This window comes from Ischnura elegans, chromosome 8 (assembly GCF_921293095.1).
Source record: "Ischnura elegans chromosome 8, ioIscEleg1.1, whole genome shotgun sequence".
NCBI classification, from domain to species: domain Eukaryota; kingdom Metazoa; phylum Arthropoda; class Insecta; order Odonata; family Coenagrionidae; genus Ischnura; species Ischnura elegans.
In genome coordinates, this window is record NC_060253.1 from 76310014 (window position 1) to 76333780 (window position 23767).

Consider the following 23767-nt stretch of genomic DNA (forward strand, 5'->3'; position numbering starts at 1 on the left):
CGGAAATTTCCACTGACATTTTATTCGTCCGCTTAGGTTGAAGCAAATGAAGGTATCAGTGAGGCAATGCCCTTGTTAGTGGATTTTCATTCTATTTTTAAATTAATATAAATCCACCAGAGAGAAAAGAAATAAATAGGTATATATAATTTGGACAAGGATATCGGTTGCATTGATGGTAGAGACCGATTCAATTCATTCGGAACTTCACTTATGGTCTAAGTGATATAGAAAACCCTCAACGTTTAGTATCGAGGTTGCCATGGAGTATATAATAATGGAAATTGTTGTTCATTTTAACGGCGTAAGAAAAAGAACACGGTAGCTTGATCCTTGATGGACCGCGAGGGCCTAACACCTAGTACCATGAGCCTCGGTATAATTGGCCCGGAAAGCCAATGATCCGTGGTTCGATTCCCGGTCCAGGGTGTTTTGTCTCATGGCATTTCTTGTATATTTCACCACCGTTCGCGCGGCAGGATTAGAAATGTTAAACTAGAAGTAGGGTAGATAATTCATCGGTTAATGCGGGGGAAATTAAGTTAAATAATAGATATTTTATTAGAATTTATTTGAAAACTAAGGCAGAAAGTTCTATCAACTCTGCTCAATTGTTATATCTGTTCACGGGTTTTATATTTCAATTTCCTCTGCCATAACCATACAATTGATACGTATTTTCACAACAATTAAAGTGGTTGTTGAGTTTACACTCCAGTGGCATTTCGTTGTTCATTTGTTATGTATCATTCTCTCGTGTACTGCTGTGCACTTCAAGCCTTGTTCTCTCTTCTTGTCTGTCGTCCGTGCAATAAAGACGTGTGTGTTCCGCCCGACGTTTGCCTCGTTCTTTCAACAGGTTATGGCCCAGACAGCCTCAAACCGCGTTAGTGATCGTTATAGGCCTAACTTGCGTTTATTCCGTAGACATTGGTTTCTTTGAGTGAAGCTTGCATTCTAATCCGTATTTTTCAAAATATGGCAAGTAATACTGCGCCAGCAATTGAAAAGTTATCGGGAATGAATGACTATAACTCGTGGGCCTATGCTATGGAGATGTACCTTGTGCATGAAGAGTTGTGGGATTATGTTGCCGGGGTTAAAATACCGGAGAAAGACTATTCCGCAAGACTCGAAAAGAAAGCTCTGTCAAAAATAGTACTTATGATACGACCAGAGCTGTATTCGTACACGAGGAAGGCAAAAACCGCCAAAGAAGCATGGGATTCGCTCAGAAATACTTTTGCACCTTCTGACGCGAGCGGTAAGAGACTTCTTCTGAAAAAATTATACACGTCAAAGCTCCAAGACTACCCAGATATGGAGGCGTATGTTGGTGGTGTCATGTCGGTGGTTCATAAGTTGTCAGATATGAACTACGACACTGACGATGAGCTAATTGCCTACGTGCTCATTAACGGTCTTGGTGAGTCGTATGACGCTCTTTCAACGGCCCTTGACAACTGCGGGAAGACCCTGACATCAGCATTTGTCAAGTCAAGGCTATTGGCAGGGGATGCTAGGCGAGGAGAAAATAAGGCGGAGGCAGCAGCCTTAGCAGTAAAGAACCACGGGAAGCAGCAGTACAGCCGATCCGAGCCCGCGCAGACGCAGAGGAGAACAACGAATTCCAGGAAATACAAGTGCAACAAGTGCCAAAGATTCGGGCACAAGGGTTCCGAATGCCGTACCATCGTGAGGAGCCAGCCTTCCCGGGACTATAAAGAGAAGGTTTCAGCTTTCCAGACAGCGATGGGCGTATCATCAAGAAAAATCGGTTGGTATTTGGACTCTGGTTGTACTGAACATATGTCAAACCAACGACATCTTCTGAAGAAATTTATTCCCAGAGAAGGATTAACTGTAAGTGTTGCAAATGATAATACCTTAGATTGTAAGGGAATTGGTATGTCAAATGTTCATATTGATGATGGTGCTATTACAGTTAATAATGTGTTGTTGGTGCCTGGTCTCTCAGCTAATTTATTGTCAATATCCCAAATGGCTAAGAAAGACTTAATTCTTGTGTTTTCTGAAAAGGGATGTGATATTTATCATAAAAACAATGTATTTATTAATGGCAGAGTCAGTGGAACTGCTTCACTAGTGGATGGTTTATACAAATTAAATGAAAAGCTTCCAATGAAAAGTTTTAATGTTAACCATGTAGAATCTGTTAAAGGTAATGCTTCAGCGAAGTTGTGGCACAGGAGACTTGGTCACATGAGTCCAGAAAGAATGAAGCAGTTGTCCAAGATAGTGGATGGCTATGATTTTACAAGTGGTATCCAGAGTCCATGTATAAGCTGTTGTAAAGGGAAACAGGCAAGGAAACCCTTTCATTCTCAAGGTAGCAGATCAAGTGCTGTTTTGGAATTGATTCACAGCGATGTTTGCGGACCAATGGAGGTAAAATCAGTTAATGGTGCTCGATTTATGCTAACGTTCATTGATGACTATTCACGCAAAATATTTGCTTATTTTTTGAAAAGCAAAGATGAAGTCACTCAAGTTTTTATAAAATTTAAGGCCAGAGTTGAAACAGAAACTGGTCGAAAAATAAAGACATTGCGATCTGACAATGGAGGTGAATATGTCAATAAGAATTTAAAAGATTTCTTGACTTCAAATGGAATCATGCATGTTCTCACAGTTCCCTATTCACCTGAACTTAATGGAGTTGCTGAGCGTGCTAATAGATCAATTTGTGAAATTGCCAGAACCATGCTACATGATACTGAATGTCCCAAGTATTTGTGGGCAGAAGCTTGCAATACTGCAGTCTTCATAAAGAATAGGTCCCCTCATGCTGCTCTCACTAATATTACTCCTGAAGAGCTATGGTCTGGTAGAAGGCCAAACATTCAAAATTTTAGAGTGTTTGGGTGTAAGGCAATGGTTCATATACCAGATGTTAAGAGAAAGAAATGGGATGTAAAGAGTGAGCAATGTAGATTTGTAGGTTATGCTGATATATCTGGCTGCTACAGGCTGATGAATAGCAATAATGAAGTTATTGTTGCCAGAGACGTTATCTTTGACGAAAATAATGAACCAAGTGTTGATGTGTCTGATAACTCTAATTTTGTGCCTGTAATGGAATTGTTAAGCCATAATACTAAAGGGGAAATGGGAGCTGAAATGTCTTCAGAGGGAGACACACTTTCTGAAAGGAGGTATCCCTTGAGAGAGAGAAAATCAAAGGTTTTCCCTGATTTTGTTACTTACAATGTTCAGGATTTGAATCTGTTAACTGATCCACTGTCCTCAAGAGAAGCCCTCTCTAGACCAGATGGAGACAAATGGCATGCGGCCATGCAAGATGAGTTAAAGTCCCTAGCTGAAAATGGTGCATGGTCTATTGTTCCTAGATCAGAGGGAGTAAAGGTAGTACCTTGTAAATGGATTTTCAAATTGAAGAAGGGAATAGATGGGAACCCTGATCGATATAAAGCTCGATTAGTTGCGAAGGGGTTTATGCAAGCTTATGGTATCAATTATGAGGAAACTTTTGCACCTGTAGTTCGTGTTGAAACATTGAGACTATTAATTGGGATAGCAGTAGAATTATCTTTGCAGATAGATCATCTTGATGTCAAAACTGCTTTCCTCAACGGGAAGTTAAATGAAACTGTATTTATGGAATTGCCTGATGGTGTTAAATGCAATGAATCCACAAACAGTGTGGCACATTTGCACAAAGCTTTGTATGGTCTGAAGCAATCTTCCAGGGTATGGAATGAAACTATTCATAATGTTCTGATTGAGCTAGGTTTTGTTCAGTCTAAGCACGAAGCTTGTGTTTACTTTAAGAAAGATGGTACTAGTATTTTAATTATTGCTTTATATGTTGATGATTTGTTATTGTTTCACAATGATAAAAAGGAAAAAGATGTCATTAAAGAAAAATTAATGAAGAAATTTAAAATGCAGGATTTGGGCAGAGCAAAAATGTGCCTTGGCATGAGAATTCCTCAGAATAAATTTGATGGTAGCATCTCTTTGGATCAAAGCCATTACATTTATGAGTTGTTAAACAGATTCGGGATGCAAGATGCTAAACCGGTAAACACTCCACTTGAAGTAAATGTTAATTTGAAAAAGAATGACCCAATGTTACCTAAACCTGATGTACCTTATCAATGTTTAATTGGCTCATTAATGTATCTATCTGTTTGTACACGTCCTGATATATCTTTTTCTGTAAATTATTTAAGTCAATTTAACAATTGTTTTTCCAGTGAGCACTGGAGGAGTGCTTTGAGAGTACTAAAATATTTAAAGCACACTGCTAATGAAAAACTTGTGTTTAAGCCTACAGGCAAAAGCATTACTGGTTATGTCGATGCTGATTGGGCTGGTAATCATAATGATCGAAGGTCATGCACTGGTTTTGTATATAAATTTGCTGGAGCTGCCATCACCTGGAGAAGCCAAAAGCAGAAGTGTGTTGCTCTTTCAAGCACTGAATCTGAGTATGTAGCTCTCTCCGAGGGATCTCGAGAAGCTGTATACCTTAGATACCTAATGTCGGAGTTGTTAGATGTTGTGGAAACTGTAAAAATTTATTGTGACAATCAAAGTGCTATCAAATTGTGCCAAAACCCAGTGTTTCATGCAAGGACAAAACATATTGATGTTCGATATCATTTTACTAGGGAATTAATTGAGAAAAATGTAGTGAATGTAGAGTACCTACAAACTGATCTAATGGTGGCAGATATTATGACTAAAAGTCTATGCAAGGTTAAACATTCAAAACTAAAAGACTGTTTGGGACTGTCTTGATTTCTTGTTTTGTATAAATTGTTACTTAATTCACTGCCAATGTCCCTAGAGTAAGAGGGAGTGTTGAGTTTACACTCCAGTGGCATTTCGTTGTTCATTTGTTATGTATCATTCTCTCGTGTACTGCTGTGCACTTCAAGCCTTGTTCTCTCTTCTTGTCTGTCGTCCGTGCAATAAAGACGTGTGTGTTCCGCCCGACGTTTGCCTCGTTCTTTCAACAGTGGTTACATTGTAAGTAGTGGTCTACAAAATAATTCAGTCGCTGCTTTACGATAAACTCATCCCCTAAGCCCACATTTTTACCCTCCGATTACCAGCCTGTGAACGATTGATAGATGTTATTTAACTAAAATGGAGTGAATTCAGCGCCAAATTTGTACAGAAGTCGTTTGCGAAGGGGAATTATATTAATTAACCTCCTTAAAAAGCAATACGGCAAGTGGCACACTTCAAGGGCCTCAGAATTTATCATTCTTTGTTCGGTAGTCTAGGGTAATTTTTTGGGTACCTTTTTCATGAATTTTCAAGATATTATTTTTGAGATTTTACAGATCGGATTTTATAATTACATGAAATTTGTCCACAGTAGCTTTGTCTATTTAATTGATGATAGGAAATATAATAATCATCATAATTTTAATGTTACTAAAATGTTTGTAAAAAATGTCAAAAATTGCCACTCCGTATGTAGTTTTAGCTTGTCATTCTTCCTGCCATTCTGAGTTATCACAAGAGGCAGTCCATCGAATATCGACGATGTGTCGTTGGTTTTGACCTTTAATGGGGGAAAAAGGTTGCGCCCTTTGTGGGAAGGGTTAGCGTACTCTTCAGGAAGTCGCATATCGCATAGCGCATCTTATTTTAGAAACCACTAGGTTTCGAGTGAATCAATCACATCCTTGGAAAATCCACGCAAATACTAATAGATTTTTGCGCATTTTGGAACATTTTTTTGAAACTGCAATGGAAATCATAAAATAACTTTATGTCATCTCTTTGTGCCATTATCATGCGTCTTTGCTTTATCTTTGAAAGGACAGAGCAATGACATATATGCTTAACGCGTTTTGGAGACGAAGTTCATTTCGACCTTGATCTTGTTTGTAAAAGAATAAATACTTTCGATTAGTAGAATAAAATATTTGTCTCCTCTCTTCTTACCTAATTTTGGTGGTCACGGAAGTTATTGGTATTTCCATCAAGTTAGACCTGATATACTGTCACGACGCAATAGTTCGTTCTTAATTAATTGTATCTAGGTCTACTCAAACAATGCGGACCGCTGTTTGTTGATTGAACTTTAACAGGTGATATGTAAGTTATGATGCTACTTTCCCTTATTAGCTACTTAATGAATAAATATCAAGAAAACTGTGAAATAGGAAGACTATAAGTAACTACATCACAGTTTTCCTATGTCAGTTTTCTTATTTATTAGAGACAGAAATCCATACTACTAATCGAAACAATTTGTTCCAGATAGTTGCAGAATTATTAACACTGTGAAATCTTGGTTGGTATAGGTATTCTTAAGGAGGCGCGATGAACCTCTTGCAATAAGAGGAGAAGTGTTACATTTGATGAGGTCGATGGAAACTTGAAGAATATTCGTAGTAACAACTTTTTTGAATAAACCTAAAATTACAGTGCAAGTAAGGTTGAAAATGATGAGTCATCTTATTTTTGGTGTTGTTTCAATGGACGCTGAGCTTGTTATTCTTAAAAGAATTATTTTAATATTACAATAATAATATAGTAGCGTCCTTATTTTTGAGATTAGAACATCGGTTTTACGCATTATTCTTCCCCTGCTTAATAGGTATGGATATGAAATCGCCAATGACAAATACGATTGAATTATAAAGGTTACGTACTTTTATATGCCAGATCAGATGTGAAAATATCTTTTGTGCATCAGGAAGTCCAATATCTATCTAATTCCCTCGAGGGCTGGTGTCTTTAGTGGCAACTCAAAATTAATAATAGCAAATCAAAATACCTATCTTTTCCTTTAAAACGCACCGTCACTCCTTGTAAATACACAATTTTTAATGAAATTGTTCCGATAGATTCCTCCATCAATGACCTGGGTGTTACTTTCGACCCCAAACTAACTTTTCTTCCGCACCTCAAAAAAATGAAATCCAAGGCCATGTCAGTCGTGGGAGTTCTTTATTGACTCACTACTGTTACCGATATCATCGCCATGAGAGCTATTTTCCGGTTGCGTTCTCCCAATCCTCGTGTACTGCTCCGTTAATTACTCCACTGCCTGTCCCTACAACCTTAAAATTCTTGAACGCCCAGTTAATTTCTTTATTTCAGTAGTCCGACACCGTGTTCCTAACCTCCGTAATTCTTCTCGCTCTGAAGTAATGTCTGCCCTATCATTGGTCCCAATATCCTCCCGTAGGAATTTTCATTACTATATTTCCTTCATTTACAATGCCTTAAATGGCAAGTTCCGATCCTCAGAAATACGACCTTTCTTGTCATTCCACATTCTCACCCGCTCCTTCCGTAATAACCACCTACTACACCAACCTGAATTCCGTATATCTCTCTCTCAGAGATCACTTTTATACAGACTTCCTACCTCTTTCAATACCATTTCGAGTACTCACCCTTCCCTGGATCATTCAATGCCCATCAGATCATTCAAGAGGCAGCTTCGAAAAGCCGTCTTCGAATCACTTTTTTCCTTTTTTATATCCTTTTTATAGTTTTTTTATAGTTTATATTTGTTAACGCTGCAGGCTCTATGTTGTCTATTCAATGTAAAGGCCATTTTGGCTGTTTTTGAATTATTCAATATATAAAAAATAAATAAATGGTCCCAAACTTGATCCAGGTCCAAAGTCGTGGAATGAACCGTCATTTAACCTTTAATTGGGTTCAATTGTACGTTTATGCCTTTTATGTTATTATTTTTAGTTTTTTGTAATAAAAATGTCTATTTAATGCATCGGGATCGTATCAAAAACAAATTCGTCGTTATTTCTCTTGATCCAACGGACATGTATATTTTTGTTCAGTAGTTTTATTCCCTCAAAAGCGATCAAGGCGTGGGTTTCAAATTTATGGAGCAATGAATGTTGCGACTTCGTGTTCGTTTTTTTTTTAGGAGAAGAGGAGTCATTTAACGATCTAACGAACTTATGCAGCGCCTGTTATGTTCTTTGTTACACACGTTAATACACATTCTTCTCGTGGAAGGGAGAGGTAAAAGGAGTTTACTTACAGACTATATGTTTTCGATCCATCTGTTTACATTTAATTTGATCTGAAATCAAAGAATACAAACAAATGCATTCTGGGGGCCCGAAAAGCTCCTCTTGTCGAGGTGGGGTAAAGAGACAATTCTGCGAAATCCACTGCCCTCCGCCCATAAGGGAGGAATTTTAAATTGCATCGTAGCGGTGATTACCATGCCCCGGCAAAATATTCTATATGTCATGTTGTTGGTCTTCTTTTGTTCACGCGAATACTTTGCACAGCTACGAATCCATCGCGTCATCGTACTTCAATTTCTACTGCGGAGTTTTCCAAAATGTTTAAAAACTGTTTTCAAATCAATTCCTAAAAATTATCTACTACTTAATTGCCTTACCTTAACTGATGAATTACCTACCTGTAAACTTTCCTCCTAGTTAATAATAAAACGTTATTGTACTTTTCCACACGATTTAATTAATACAACCGGTTTCATCGAAGGGAAGAAGGATGGACTGCTTGGAGGAGTTGGAGATAAGGAAGCATATAAAAAATGGAATTTTAGCAAATTAAAATATTTTTGTAAACTATTCCCCGCTCTTGGAGATTCCCCTGAAGCTGAGTGACGATCCAACCCCAACGCAACCCTCCCCTACCAACGTAATAGCAACCAGATAAACAAGAAAAAAATAACTGTTATTATAACGGATTCTGTACTTGATGATGTCGCCTCTGCGACGAAACCGGTCGTATTAATTAAATCGTGTGGAAAAGTACAATAACGTTTTATTATCAAGAATGGATTTTCACAAAGTAAAGCCAGAAACAATCAAGTTCCCTCCTAGTGTTTATTTTACTCACCGATTGATACATTTACGTTTTTAAATAGTAATATTTACCAAATTAAAATAAATAATAAGAATAAGGACGCTTCAATCTCACCCATTGTGAGGATAATAATCTCAAAATGGGTGATATTGTGTAATCGTATATTTTATACACACTCAAAGCTCTCGTTTAACTTAACTCAAAGATTAAATTTTGAAGTCAATTATTAACGCACATTTTCGTCCAACCTTCATTATATAATATCCTTAAGAATCCAGAGTATTAAATAAATTGTCGAAAAAGCTGCATGCCTAAAGCTACTACAAAGTGCATTAAAAAAAAGTTTGCTTTGCTATAGTTCATTAGCTAAGGAGTTGCGACCTTATATTTACCGGAAAAAATGCTTAAAATTGTCTCCCCTCGCTCTTGTTTTGTAGATTCTTCCTGAATCATCCTGTACATTGACTAAGTAATGATTAATAAACAATATCAATTATTTCCTACGGGTGTCTGGATGAGTAATAATCTTTACCTTCATTAATAAATTAAAAAAGAGGAAAGCTTGACTTGGTTGATATTCATTCTCAACTCATAAAGTGTTCCATTTAGTTTTAACAAATATACCGCCAAAAGGAAGGGTTTCTACTTTTTTGCGACTACCTATTTTGTTCTCTAAAATTTCTAGCATGGAAATATCTATAACATGCAGGCCACCCTGTATTGATCGGGAAGGATAGTGCCCAGAAAAGTAGGAAACTTGGAACTTAGAGTTCATGGTCGTATGGTAGGATTTTTGGTAAATTTTTAGGGAGGAGGATTGATAGTTAAGTTTAGAATCGCTTGAGCTATGTTTCCTTTGAGAGTGTAAAGAGGTGTGTCCGCCTGGCAGAATGTCCAACCGCAGAAGTTGTATGACGTCACGCAACAAACGGTAATGAGAAAACGGCGCAAAGTACGCGTTGGACACAACCAGAAGTAGCACTGCGGATTTTGGTTGCACGAGATGCACCTATGGTTACAATCCATGTAGCCTTATGGAAATGCGTTGCGAACAGACATCCTCTTTTATTTATAAAAAGAGAAAATTCGTCTCGTTGACCGAAAATGCCAGCAAAAACTATATTGAAGGAAGTATCACGCCAACTCACATCACTCACAGACACCTTCATTCAATGCCCTTTATCGTGCTAATTGTATTTATATAGCTGTAGAGAGGCACACGATCCACTTTCCGATGCTGAGTCTCCTTTCGACCACACAGTGGCTTTCAGCGGATGCAAACATTCAATTCTACGGAATGGAGCGGAGGCAAGGTGCAATGCGACGGTGGCGAACGTCTCCATTTGACGGCAGCGAAGGTAAACTTGCATCGGAAACATACCAATATGGGAAAAGAAGAGAAGATCCAGTTTTTTTGTTTTTTTTTGGGCGTCCTTTATTGCTTCTGTTTTCGATAGCATTGTTGGCGATAAAAATAATCGTGCGATTTGGAGGTCAAGTTCATTCTTTTCTTCAAACACGAGTCTATTTACTCTCGCTTTCATTAGGCCAAGAGCTTTCGTGCCTACAGCTCAAATTCTTTTTCCGAAACTTCAAGATGCTCAAACTGTGAAATTAATGAATATTTCATGTAATATGAAGGTCAACTGAATGTCGTAAGAGTAAGTTGAGCCAGATCAAATCAAAATTTTTGCTATTAAGTCCTGAAATATGATTTTATGCTTTCCCGGTGAATATTGTGGGTAAATTCTTCTCGGGATTCCCTACGGGTTAATTTATCCATAACGGCCGAATCCATAATTTATCCAAACGGCTCCAAATCGGGGCTCATCCACAGGGATATTAAGTCCTCCTCAGTTTAAAAACTGAAAGTGTTAACAAACTTTGCCAGCATGCTATTTCTACATATTTTGAGCATTAAATTTGACTATGAAAGCAGAGTTTACGTTGATGTTCTATGGTGCTAAAAACCTTTCTACCGTAATTTTAATTTGATTGTGTGGTAGAATATTATTTTTTGCCTCTCCTTATAGGATCAGACCATGAACAAAAGCCGAAGATTTAATGGTGACGGAGTGGAATTTTTCAGTATTGTAATAAATATTTGTAATTTTTCACGATTGTAAAACTTATTATGACCTGGATTCAATATAACTACATTATCTTAGATGAAGTAGCGTTGAAAAGTACGTATAAAAATTCTTTCAGTTGTGGAAAATTGTAAGTATTTATTTAAATATAGATCAGACCAGTCCATGCTTTATCCTAGTTGATTTCATCTTGTTTTCGGAGTGTCTATACAGTATTACAGTCGTTTTTCCGCTGACGTAATGGATTTTATTCTAAATTAAAAGCTTAAAGTGTTAAACAAACAGAACTGTTCCTGACCACAGCAGCTGTCTCGTAAAATTTTTAACAAAGGCATCTAATGGCTCATTTGTTGAGTTCTGATGGAAAACGGTCGGCATGGATGAAAAGACCCTAGTTGCTACGTTTTTCTTAGCCCTTCCGAAAACAAATCCAACGGTTTAGCTTGCACAGCTGAGAAACGATACCATCTCCTACTCAGGTCGGCGTATGTTTGCACTAGTAGATATGAACTTTTGCTCCAGCAACCTGCTTTCATGTACCGTGGATTATTTTTTTCTGGAAAGAGTAGGTCTCTCGCTTTCCTCTCTTAGATGTCCTATTTTAGATTCCTAAATTTAACCTTTGCTATCAACTCCTTCGTACGTGACCCAGTTTCATTTATCGGAGGAATTCACTATCAGAAGAATGCTATTTTGTTCCGCGGTGTTATAGTGCGAGTCTCTTTAATTCTTAATTGCGTAACTATCTAAAATTATCTTCATATTTAGAGCAGAGGCACTACACACTGAAGTTGCCAAAACACGACCGTTGGGTATGAACTACATTTCATTGATTGTATACATTATACATAAGAATGGCAACCTTTTTCATCAAATACTGTCACGTAGTTCTTTAAAATTTAGTTAAATTTAATTGACTCGATAAAATATTCTCATTTCACATTGCAGGGGTCAATTATTGTTACGGAAAGTTGTAAATTTCACATACTTTGGTGAATTTTAACATCAATTTTGTAGTGTGGAGCTGTTGCTTTCTGTAAATTGGTATCTAAGCTAAAGTCTTTCCTAGTCTGATCTAGGTATTTCCCATTGTTTCGCTCGTATGTGCGTCATTATCACTGTGATACCGTTTCAGTAACCTTATGCGGAAATTTCTGCTGCTGAGTTCGGCGTGTCTTGAGATATAAGCGAATTTTTTTACTGCAATAAAGTTAATTTTGTAATTATTGACGTCTTTTCCAACTTAGCGATGAAAAAACTGATCTATGAAAGATATTTTTCAATATCTAATACTTTCCACGAAAATTAATCAAGGAGTAAACACATATTGCAGTTCAAATTATTAAGTAGGTATTTCATGGTTCTACTAAATTTCTAGAGACTGCCCATAGTATAAATTCATTATTTTAAGCGTCAGGCTGCTTAGTCCATCAATTGCATACATCGAATTTAATGCCAGTATTATCATGCAGCAGCTACTAACCTAACCCACCGAGGGGTTAAATTTCTAGGCGTTGGGCGGAAAATCACCCTAAGCTTCATAATATGTGATCAAAATCTTATTCTCCCAAAGAGTGGTATTGTTTTTAAATTAAATTTCTCGAAGTGCCAAAACATCAAATTAAATAACTGATTGTTGAAAGATAGTTAAGCTCGGCGAAGGGATTTCAAATAAAAAAGCATGTTGGAGTTGAATAAAAGCATGCACGAGATTTGAAGGAGCATGCAATAATGAGTGATCTTTTTTAATCGTAAATTGCTTCATTCTCACCTTTGTGTAATGGAACCGACAAAAAACTGGTGCCAGAGCAAGATATGAGTGTGCGAATGGTTATATCAAACGAGTACATACCAAAGAGTTGGGAGGGTCTATATTTACAGTAAGCTCCCTTTTGTCGTACACCACGCGTTTCAGAAGTCTTTCTCCACGCTAAATATGTCCCCACCCTGATTAAGTACTGCCCACGTAACCATTCCCCCTTTCGCCAAAAATTCCGAACGACACTCACACGTGGATCAACCGCTCCCCCGCCGCCGGCCGACCTCTGACCCCGATTCGCGGAATTGACTTTCAGAAGGGCGGCCTGTGTTATATCTTCCCGTTCTCGGCATTGTGTGCGGAAACTTTTGTCGTGTCTCTTTGAAAGAAGCTTGAATATTTCGCCCCGTGAAAACGTTTGATGGGTAGTACCCGCACAGAAAGAATTCCCTGGAATTCCTGGATTTCGTGGCATCCATCCGCATTGTAGGAAGGGGGTAATGTTTTCCACTCAATGATTCCGAGCTCATAGACAGTAGGTATGCACATCTGTGCAGGTATCAAAATGAGATGCATAATATTCGTGGAACATTGGTGTCGTGATGCTTGCGATGACTTATGCGTGTGATGAGTAGTTATTTTTGGAAAATTTTAAGAGAGAAAACTTAATTTCTCTCGTTTGCTTAATTTTAACGGTAGAAATCACTGACATAGAGGAAGCTAACGTCTCGTTGGACTCGTCGTGCATAAAACCGCCCTTACCTTCGTAAAACTTAGTGGAACTCTTAAAAAGGTGGGAATGCTTAGACACAGTGACCCTGGAGTGTTTAATACGTCCGCGTTACAAAACAATGTAAGCGCCAAAAATGATGCGTGATATTCATAGAATTGGTATCGTGATGCTTGAGATGAAATATTAATCCGTTGGGTGGTATTTTTTAGAAATGTCATGGAGAGGAAAAGTTTTCCTCTTTTGTTTCTTCGGGAGAAGGCAACAAACAAAGAAGATACCGAATTTTTGAAGCATCCGCTTGGAAAAATGCCTTGATCTACATAAACATTGGTGACATTCTCATAGGAATTATTTTCTCAAAAGCCAATAAGTCAAAGCCCCTGAGAGTATTAGATTGGTGGCTGGTACATGACAATTTTAGCCTACATACAGTATAAATTCGATGTTTGGAAAGCTTCTGAAGTCGGTGAATGAATGATACAGTAATGGTTGACGTGACGCTTGCGGAAAGAATTCGTGCGATAGGAAGTTTTCAGGAATTTTGTAGTGGAAAACTAAAATTTTCTCGTTTCATTGATTTTTAAGAAAATTACAGTCGATTAATTAAAAAATTCGCGACGTTGGGCTGAACTTTACATGCGAAAAATCGCCCTTTACTTCGTAAAACGTGATCAAACTTATTCTCTCAACGGGTGATATTTTTAAAAAGTAAATTTCCGGAAGTGTTAAAAAGGTAGACGGTACGTAACAATATAGATGTCAAGTACGATATATGGCTCATAGTATAATAATCGCGACTTATTAGATAAAATATTCTTTTAACGGGAAATTTTCATTGATTTTGCTTGGAGGAAACTAAATTTTCAATTGATATGCGTCTTTTTTTGAAAGATAACAAGTTTAAATTATCAAAGAAATTGACGTCACTTATATCGTCCACATCTTCGAAAAATTAGATGAAACGCTCAAAAGTCTTTTGTTATTCATCTTTACTTGAGAGCCTTTAAAATGACATTGGTTTGGTTTATTATAATTTATTCTTCAACTTCATTTTTAAATTCATGGTAACTGGATTTAGAATACTTTTATCTTTCTTGCCACACTTTCACCCCAACGCTGGGTAGTGCAAAGAATTATCCTAGGTCTCCGATGGTTATTTATCAAATTTTGAGGTAATGAATTCCCTCCTCTTGTTCAATCCGCATCTGAATTCCTCCTCATAAGATTTTTTTGAGTGTTATTGAAATTATTTTTGAATTGCCTCATTTCCCCGGAAACAGAATTCGCTTTTGCTTACCACTCCAAGGATATCGTGAATCTGCTAGTCGAGGTAAAAGGTATCTTAGTGGATTGAGTCATTGCTGCTTGCATTATCGGAGGCTGCGCGATAGGCTTGGATTGATTGAACTATTTGGAAGAGATATCTTTAAGAGCGACTTGGACTACATCATTTTAGAATCCCACTGCATTTCCAGGTCCGACAAGAACGATAAATTACGAGAGAGATTTTTTCAAACGGATAGGTATGGGAATTGGTTTTTCCCCGAACAATAAGGGACTTTAATGAATACTGAGGGTCGTTTCGTTTGAGCATTCCCTTTTTATATGTAAACGGCTGGTGTCGTAAAGACCCCCGCCATACACTTATTAAGGCGGCTTGTAAGGTAATAAGAAGTTGGAAATGTAGTCTACTCGTTCTCCTGAATAGGTATAAATAGAAGCTTGTTGATTTTTCATTTCTTCCTCTTAATAACGAGTTCGCTCTAATAATTTTTGGAGCAATGCTATGGGAATAAAATATTATTCTCCGTTTGAGGTCAATAAACTGTTGTGACATTATTTTTGATTTCAGCCTTGATGTTTCGAGGAGAAGATATTATTGCGTATGTTAATCATGCTCCTGAAGTTTTTCTCACTAGCTGACTTTTGGCTGTATCACATGTTTCATTTCAAATTCATGGAAAACCTTCCCATAGATGACCGAAAATACTAAAAAGTTGGCTAAAACGTAGCTCAAACTCTTCGCCTCGTTAATTACGTAATACAATAAGGCTTCTTCCTTCATTCTGATGGTCAAATATTCTTTTGCCTTCAGGATCTTGGGTTGAGGACTTAAGTTTGATTATTGAATTGCAATTCAGGAAGTGGCAGATCTTATACTATGTAGCACTATTGAAAAGCAAAAGTACAGAGCGGGACTAAACGTTTACGGGAATAAAGGGGCCTGGTAATAGAAGCGTGTGACGGTAAAATCAAATTATGTTAGCATGCATTGACGAGAATGATAATATGTTAAGCGCATAAAATAGGGGCGAAAAATTTAAAAGGGTACCTTTATACCGAAGATTATAGGTAGTATTATAACGATACATGCTATAATATTTCACCGAGCTATAGCGAGGAGGTGGATCTGGAATCGATGCTTTAGTGGGGCTTTACTTGGTGCAGTTATGAAGCTTTTATTTTTTTCTCTACGGCTCTATTCTCAAAGTATGCCTCTACAATTCCTTCCCAAGTCTCGAATAATGGTGCGAAAATGTATTACCGTTGAGGTTAAAACTTAATCTGCTGAAGCTGTACGGTTTACATACCCCAAAAAGAATTTGCTATATTACGCCATGGGCTATGCTATGGAATAATTTGTGTGATACCCAATTTTACTCGCGGAATTTTCGCAATTAGTTGACTATCGGAAAAAACGTCGTTGGAAAACAGACTTTTGTTCACAGATTAGTATACAAATGCATACCTCAACTCTTTATGTTCCAGATTATGCCCACGAAAAATTTTGAGAAGGTCAATGCAAATAATGAAATCCATTAGCACCTTTAAATTTTGCAATGATAAATGAGCACGGTATATTAGGTGCACAATATAAATTGAAGTTCTAATTTAAAATTAAAATTACGAAACAGTCAATATGAGGAGAAATATCCATTACCAGCTTTAAACATTGGCAATAATAAATGAAATCGGTATATTAAGTGATTACTATAAAATTTGATTGAAAACGGCTAATTTCACACATTAAATTTGATTTGAATGAATGACAACATTAAAGTGTTGTGGAATACAATATTTTTGCGATCAAAAGCAAAATTAGAGATCAGGACCAAATGTTTTCGGAAACATATAGATGAGGCCGGCCTCCGTGTTTGCTTAAGCCTTTTCTTTCGTCGCTACGGCGTAAATATTTACCTCGGCAATGCCTCTGCCTCTCGCCTGTTGTGTGGCGATGCTTTATGGCTGATGCCCGCCGCAGCTTCCCGAGCGGAGATAACGGGCTTTGATGGAGGCGCAGAGCGTGCGACCGTGAGCGAGTGCAGATATTGCCTCGCGATGCTGCGCACCTCGCGCCCCTCCACCGTCTATTGTTCGCATGTTCGGAGCGTGCAATGGAAGCGTTTGATCCCGATCTGGAGGAGCTGTGCAAACAGTGAAAGAGGCGTTGACGGAATGCGGTGATCCGCTAAGAGGTGAGGAAGAGGCCTTATCAGTTATAAAGGTGGTTAAAAAAATATAACACTTAATTGACTGGTTCACCGGAGGTTTTGTTCTTGCATATGTCGTTTACTTTGCAGTAAGTTCTGCGTGCGGTGCTAAAACGACATCTGTTATCACCATAAATGGAGAATAATTTCACAATGTCGATTAGTAAATTCTGTCAAGATTAATAATTCCATTTCCATGCATTAATATCTCTCATCTATTATATAGAAAGGACATAATATATATATCTCATGTAAAATGTGCAAAAGAACAAAACCATTATCTTTTAAGAACAGATAGAAAACTAACGCAATCAGTTTTATGAAAAATGCCACGAAGACTGCCCAGTCCCTGCTTGAGTGTTGTGTGGAGGACATTTGAAGCGCAACACTCCGTCCATCGGATGGGACGTTAAGCCGTTGTCCCCTTGGCGCCTTTCGTTGAGAGCAGGCTAATGCCGACGCCGGGTTTCTCTCCACCCTTCCTTCCATACCCTTCCCTCATGGCGCAAATTACCTCAGCTGTCGGTCGCCTCCTCCAAATACCATACCATACCAAATGTCACGAAATTATTTCTCTTACTTGATATAGTCTCTTACTTATATACCTGGTATAAATCGGGTACATATTTTTAAACGTATAGTCATTAGCTACCTAATTGATTTTCTTTGGTGAAGAAATATTTCAATTGGGAATAATTTTTCATACTTATCACAAAATATGCAATCGTTCCACTACGTCATTTATTTTTAATTTATAGAGATTTACTTACGGGAGACTTATCCGTCGAAGAGTTAAATGTATCCCAATTCAATGCATCAAAACATTAACAATTGTACTGGCGGCAAGGATGTGGTATTCGTGGTCCATTATGCCTACTTCAATTCTAAGATAAGCAAATAGCAACCCTCAACTTCTTTCTTCCCCGAGCTAATTCCCTCATCCCTGATGTTATTCTTCCTTTTGTCCTTGGAGTAGGTGGGTACATCAGTATTGAGGTCAATAAATTCTCTGGTAAATTGGTAAACGAACTTAATATAATAATATAAGTAATGGAGTAATATATTAGCCTTCAAGACTTCAATTTACATGAATGATGAATTCATGAATTCTACACGTGAGATAATGCGTCGTCGTTTTCATCTTTACTTATCGTTGGTTCATTGTGATGTATCACTAAATCGTGTGTTTGACTTACCTCTAATCCCAACAGAGAAATAGTCAGTTTTTGTGCAGAGCAACGATATTTAATTGTTTATTTCAATTAGTGAGTGAAGGAGCTGTTTTCTTTTTCGTCAGAAATAACCCGTACTCATTTGACAATTTCATTTTAAATGATCATTTTATTTTAACGCATAGGTTAATTTATTCGTACTATGGTAAAGTTCACGCACAAGTCAAAAGCATCTTAATGCCGTGACTCCATTATTACACTCTATGCTTTGAAGTCAAATTATCATTGCGGAGCTCTTGGAAAAACGGAAAATTTTGAGCTTGGAACTTGAATTTAAATCCATTACTCAATGAATAAAGAACCTTCATTCGTGTAGAATTGAACTTTAGAATACATTTTGTTTAATAAATGGATTTTTTCATTTACACGACAGTGAAAGGGATTATATGCTAACAGTTTATTTCTTATATTTATCCAATTGGATGGAAATGTACCATTAGAATTAGCGTGCCGAATTACTCTAATTTTTAGTGGAACTAAGCTAAATTCTGTCGAGATGAATGTTACCATTAAAAATCCCTCATTTATAATACCTACAGAAAAAACAGAATATACATATCTCCTGTAACATGTACGTACTAGACCAAAACTCTTATGTTTTAGGAACTGGAATATAAATAATAAAATGTTATTTATAATACGAAATGTATTTGGAATATAAATGTGAATTCTAGACACTGCGTTTGAGAAGATGAAATGCATATGTTATTCAGACAGTTTTAAAATTATTCTTGTTCCGTGTAAGATAACCTACAATTATCATGCTCATCACGCTCATCATGGATTTGCGTTCATTTGTGAAAGTTGGTAACATTTAATTTGAAAATATTCTGGGAAAAATTTAGCACTAATTTTATGTGTCGATTTTCCTCCCAGCTGGAGATTCGTGATGATCTAGGACTAGTTCCGTATAACGATCCAATGGTAAATTTTCCTCTTTCACGACTGGAATTAATGAATCTTTAAGAATCACTGTTTCTGTGGCACCATACTTCAAAGGAAAGAATCAAGCTTGCTTGGTACTTGGACAAGTTTACACCGCATACGCGTTGTGTATCTTTGTAGAAATGGTTAATCCACTTGGTGTAGGTTTCAGTAATCCATTTTAGTGTTGGTTCAGGAGAATATTTTTAAATTAAAGAATTGCCATAGGTATCATCGCATGATCTCGCAAGCGTGTCTACTGGAATTTGCCAGTTTTCAGAAGAATTAGATCTTCCTACTTGAATTTATTTACTACTTATGAAGCATTTATTCATTAATATTCTGGATTTTAATAATTATAGTTAAAAATTAATGCACATTTTCATCCAGCATAGTATAAAATATAAAATGTGACATTGGAATCACCGATGTGGAGGCAATAGAAATCTAAAAACATTCATCTTTCATATAGCGTTGGCCTCAGTCGTACCTTGCTCTTGCCTGCTAATTTATGGATGGATATTTATGGATTGCTTCTGACAAGAATACTATTGTAAGAGAGGAGAGAGCCGTGAAGTTCATCGTTACTACGGACAGAATTTATCATCTGTACGAGTATTTCGATTTATCATAGGCTTTGGTTCTTTTATTTTGGAAATTTGCTGAAAATAGAAAAGTATGGGGTTATTAGGAATGCCTTGTTTCGGCTTTACAATGCAGGTTTTACAATGGTTAGAGGATAGAAAACCCGGCTAGCATGTGAGTGATGCAAAATTTAACCGCACTACAACTCGCTCGTTTTTGGGAATAAAAATGTAATGAACTGAAATCCTGGGATTCGTCTAAACTGGGATTTCCAAAACCAATTAATTTGTGTATTATGAATACAGTTATGGTGGGTAACGAAATGGAATCAATGCCTATCGTTTTCTTTGATGAAGGAAAATGCCCTATTATAATAACTTGGTCCACTATAGCTTTTATCCATGGCGAGGGTTAACCGACGCTGAGTAAGAATATAGCCGGGAAACGGGGTACAAGGCATAGAGCTTAGCACGGAATAACTGTCACTTCTAGGCATCAAGAATACAGTTCGCATTTAAGCGAGCTCTATTCCTTGTGGTATGTCCTCGCCTAGTCGTGGGTGTACAGTATGGTGGGCGTAGCCCAGGAATGAATGAATGGCCTGGGCGTGTAGTGCTATGGACATGGGGGCGTCGCCCTTCTCTCACCTTGACAATCCCTTTGGCACACGTCCTCCTGGAAGTTGTGCGAATCCTCCTCGCAAACGGATTCGCAGCTCTTGCAGCGCTTGTCGAACTGCGAACAGTATTCCGTCGGACTGCAGGAAATGTCCCCGCACTTCTTTGACAGTGACAGAGCCCCTTCGGCACTGTCAGGGATGGAGGACAGCATAATCACAATGCATGAGAGGAGAGTGAACGATTCACAAAGCCGTGTTGCGAATCGCTCCATCTTGCGCGCCGCCGCCATGTTCCTATCACGGTTCGTCGCCCGTCAGTAATTTCCTGCTTCTTGCGCCGCGGATTTCCCCGCGATTCGTCCGTCTTAAGTCGGCTTTAAGGGGAAGAATGTATGAGGGGAAGTTTGAGGAGGAAAAAGCTATATAATTGCCACGAAAGCTCCGTCGGATCCGGAATTATATCACTCCAGTCAGTCTCCACTTAGTCAATTTCCCGTGAATCCGTGGGAAGATAATACTTCTTGATCCTTGAGCACTTTATTTCAACGTCTAAAGATAATTCCAAAGGAGTGTCTAAGAATATGTGAAGAAGGAAAAAAATTCCTATTTTTCTTCACGAGTAGCTTTATGGCTTAAGCCGAAACCTTTGGTGTGACCTTCGCTGTTTTCGAGGAATCCCCCTCCGTCACGGTATGGTTCGTGCTTCACGTATTAAAGTTTGGACCGGATGTCCGTCAATGACGTCATTCGCTCTAAAAACAAGAAGAAGTTGACGGTGTAAATTGCGGCGAAAAATGCGTATCAAAGCAAAATTTCGAAGTAAAAAGTCATTTAATTTGGATTTTTGGACCGTGTTTTTACTAGCAAAATTGTACTTATGAGGTATAATAGATATATCTTCAGCTGACACAAGTATTATTGTGAGTTTATTTTTTTCCGGTGATTCTGAATAATGGAGTTGAGCGTTGAAATGAATTTTTCTAATGAAGTTATCAAATTAGAATCTTACTATAAATTTTCGCCGTCTTGATTCCGAATAATGTCTACCTAAAATCACACCTCCACAACTGAGGGATTTTAAAGAACTGAAATTTTCAATAAATGCTGTTACCACGTGGGATGCACTAGATTCTATTTAGCAATGCTACACATATAACTTAAATGATCATGTCACATCAAGTACCTACTCGGAGTAACAATAATCAAATAACATTAGTTGTGACTATTCCTCATTGAACACCTGTGCACTCGATGAGTCCCAGATCACTCGAATTCACTGTTTTGCTATCACTCACTATTTCAATATAAGATTTTTGGACTTTGGGAATTTCTGCTTATTCCTCAGTAAGTTTTATCAGCCACGAATGATGATGAACTTCTGTTATCCTTTGATGAAAAGCACGTAAACCTTAGGAACACACAGGACACAGAGATTCAATCATAAGCTTGATTTATAGTGATTCCAAGTTTATGTCATCGTATTCAATCACTGCAACTACAAAACACCACTCTTCTGTCACCTCCAAAAAGGAACTTCTCCCCAAACACGCGCACAATTCTTCATTCCTTGACGATAAATCACACCTCCTCGCCAGACGACGTCATCGCATACTCTTCGGGCACTAATCACTCGCAACTATCACATCAGTGGACGAAGTTGCACTCTTGTAGGGAGACTTTAATGCGCGAATGTTGACTTAGACTTCAACAATATCACGTAAAGACGGAGTCACACGTTATACACTCCCGTAAGAACTCGGAGACTTCGATGCGCGAAAGGGCAAAGCTGAGGGACTCCCAGACGGACACCTCACCTCTCGGTCGCCGCTGACTCTCCATTGGCCTCGATGGAAGACCCAGCCTTAGCTTAGCCAATGGTGTCGCTACCTCTCCTCTCTCCCCCTCACACCGTCGACTTGCCACAACACGGTCCCGTTGCCTCTGGTATCCCTCCAGCATCACCCATACCACCGCTTCGCCCTCGCACTACAACTCCCCCTCCTCCTCTTCCCCTCCCACATTCCTCTCTCGTTAACTTGTTCCCCTTCTCGAATATCACCCTCCCTTCTCTTACCTCCTCCTCACTTCCCGTGCACCTGCGACTCTTCCATTCTCTCCCACCATACCTCGGATGTGCCTCTCTGCACAGACGAGCCGTTCCCAGTCGCTTAATTGCCTCGTCGTTCTCACAATCTCGGTATTGAACGCGTGTCGCACCTCATGTGTATATGGGGCCCAATAAAAGTCTGTCACAACCGCAAATATGGAGACGCGCGCGGCGTTCTATTTCTTGCTTTGCAATTCTGAGAAGAACTCGAGAGAAAGCATGTTAGATTGTTTCGCCGTTGTTTTGCTAGGCTCTTTGTTTTAATTATTCATTCCCCCACTACCGAGAACAGCACTTATTGGCCTTTAACATCGGAGTTTTCAACAAATTTAAAATTACACGTGCACGAACATATCCCATATAGGGGTTAACTACTCAGGCGGGAGTCGAATCCGCGACCCGCGTTCATTCTCTTGTTTGACAAGCGAGGGCTTTACCCCGCCACCATTGAGGCCGGCGAGGAGGGAATGTATTGGTTAGCAAAGCTGCGCTTACAAAAAACAATTCGTACTTATCCGGAGGGCTTTTGAATATTTCTTCACATGAATCGTCAATGAAAACTTCATTTTAATTTTATAAATATGGAAATTTAAGTGGCGTGTGTATTATTTCCTTCTGCTTGTGATAATTTATACCGGGAATTCCTTAAGAAAACATTTTATGCGCTTGAATTTCCAGGTAATGAAGGCATTTGTGTATGGCCACGCGGAGAGCTTCGAGGATATGCACACAAGGAGGCGATGTGAACCAAGAAAATATCATTAAACTCGTTTGGCATTCAAAATCGCTTCTCCAACATCACCTGGAATCGTTAATTAATCAGCATTGGTTTCTATGTAGAGAGTTGATTCAGGTTCAATATGGTGGAATTCTTATATATTGTAAATGACAAACCTACAGGCAAGTTTCAATAAACAATTTTATTCACACCAGACGATACTACGAAATGTATTGAAACTGATCATGCGAATGACATTGTGCGTGGAAACGTGCTTGTAAGTTATAATTTACAACGGATTTGGAGGATAATTAAGTGACGAGATTTTTTCTCGGATAATTTTTTCAATTGGTTGGTAGAGACATGTAAATGTATTTCCTTCGCGTAAATATGAGAACTTGCGTCCTTCATGTCTGAATCTTTATAATTAGTATTAATAAGCTTTTGCGTAATTTCCCCATCGTACCGGCTGGAAGTTACTACGCGATCTGAAGCCAATATTATCAGGGATAGTAATTATTTGCGTACGCAAATGACTCATTTTGTGCAGGCTGATTTGTAATATATTACCTTTTGTACTTGAATATTAGTAACGATAACTTATTTTCGGCCTCGGTGGCGGCGGGGTAAATTCCTCGCCTGCCAAACAAGAGGTCGTGGGTTCGAGTCCCGCCTGAGTA

General features: G+C 38.2%; 1 protein-coding gene across 1 annotated transcript in view; it reads right to left on the reverse strand.

Annotated features, from left to right (window-relative positions):
* The window catches only part of LOC124164565 (protein grindelwald), a 92413-nt gene extending 70326 nt beyond the window's left edge, over positions 1–22087 (reverse strand). Inside the window, exon 1 of the mRNA XM_046541942.1 lies at positions 20291–22087. Within this exon, the coding sequence (XP_046397898.1) occupies positions 20291–20552 (262 nt within the window). The 5' untranslated portion in view covers positions 20553–22087. The remainder of the gene's footprint in view (positions 1–20290) is intronic.
* Positions 22088–23767: the final 1680 nt, after the last annotated feature.